General features: G+C 45.3%; 1 protein-coding gene across 1 annotated transcript in view; it reads right to left on the reverse strand.

Moving 5' to 3' along the window:
- Positions 1-962: 962 nt before the first annotated feature.
- Positions 963-1,286, reverse strand: part of PV09_09656 (uncharacterized protein) — a gene marked incomplete at both ends in the record, with an annotated part of 870 nt that continues 546 nt past the window's right edge. The window contains one exon of the mRNA XM_016363759.1: positions 963-1,258. Coding sequence (XP_016208410.1) covers positions 963-1,258 — 296 coding nt within the window. The remainder of the gene's footprint in view (positions 1,259-1,286) is intronic.

Here is a 1,286-nt window from a genome sequence, read left to right on the forward strand (position 1 = left end):
ATGCTGTGAAGAAGATAACGAAAATAATATCCAAAACTATGGTAATTTTCCTATCGCATATTGCTGATATAAATAAATATAGCTGAAAAACAGTGCATTAGTGGTTTCATGTTCGTGAACTTGAAGGAGAGAATTTGACGTGGCTGGTAAGGGTGTCTTGTTCCTTTGCATGGGGTGTTCCGTACGTCAGGGATGGATTCTATAGTTGCTACTGGTAATTGAAGAATCTTTATAGATATAAATTTATTGATGACGTTGCCCCTGAAGCGCGGTGTATTATTATACGCTAAGTCATTTACAGTGATTTAAATTACATTACAGCTAGTGGGGGGGACAAATCTCAAAGGGGGGACAAATCTCAGCAGCCGTCTGTCCTTCTGTCGCAGGTCACGTGCACCTGACTAATCTAGCGCCTTAGTTGGCCATCGCTTGAGCGAGATCACTTAAGAAGATACAACCACAACCACAACCACAACCCACAATGATCTCTCACATTGCAGATAGTCAATAAAAGGACCACCTCCTATCCTCTCAATTATCTAGTTTTCTATCCATCTATCATCTTCTGTAGCTTATTGATACGCCGCGCACAGCAGTCCTCAGCACTGCCTAGCATCGCTAGCGCCACAGTGCGACACCTATTCTCCTTATCATATGTTCAGTCTCAATTGTCCCCGATGAGACTCGTGCATAGGTGGGCTGCTGAGATTTGTTCCCCCGATTCTGGGATTTGTTCCCCCCGCTAGCTACAGTAGAACTTTGCCAAGACCGACCTCGTTAGAACGATAATCTCGCATTTAGCTAGCTGCATAACGTGTTGTGTTAGATAATAAAATTCCTACGCCGCTACGGAGGGTGTCCGAGCACCAAGGGATAGATGTTATACCGTTTCCAAAGCGCCATTATATTAATCCCTAAATTAGAAGCAATAATTTACAAGTCTCGATCCCAAAACATCACGATCATTCAAGATCATTAGCGACGGCCAAAGTATCAATCGTGCCTTGAGTCTGGTAAATGTTTCCGCCACTTACGGTTACGTCAGGGCTTTCGCTTTCATCTTTCTGGTCATCTGGCACAGCTTTGCACTGCTCTCGATTATCGCCTTGTTTCGCTTCCTTTGCCCTCTCTCTTTCGCCTTCGTCATCCTCTTCGTCATCCTCTTCGTCGTCCTCTTCGTCGTCCTCTTCGTCGTCCTCTTCGTCGTCCTCTTCGTCGTCCTCTTCGTCGTCCTCTTCGTCGTCCTCTTCGTCATCCTCTTCGTCATCCTCTTCGTCATCCTCTTC

This window comes from Verruconis gallopava (genome assembly GCF_000836295.1).
Source record: "Verruconis gallopava strain CBS 43764 unplaced genomic scaffold supercont1.112, whole genome shotgun sequence".
Taxonomy (NCBI): Eukaryota; Fungi; Ascomycota; class Dothideomycetes; order Venturiales; family Sympoventuriaceae; genus Verruconis; species Verruconis gallopava.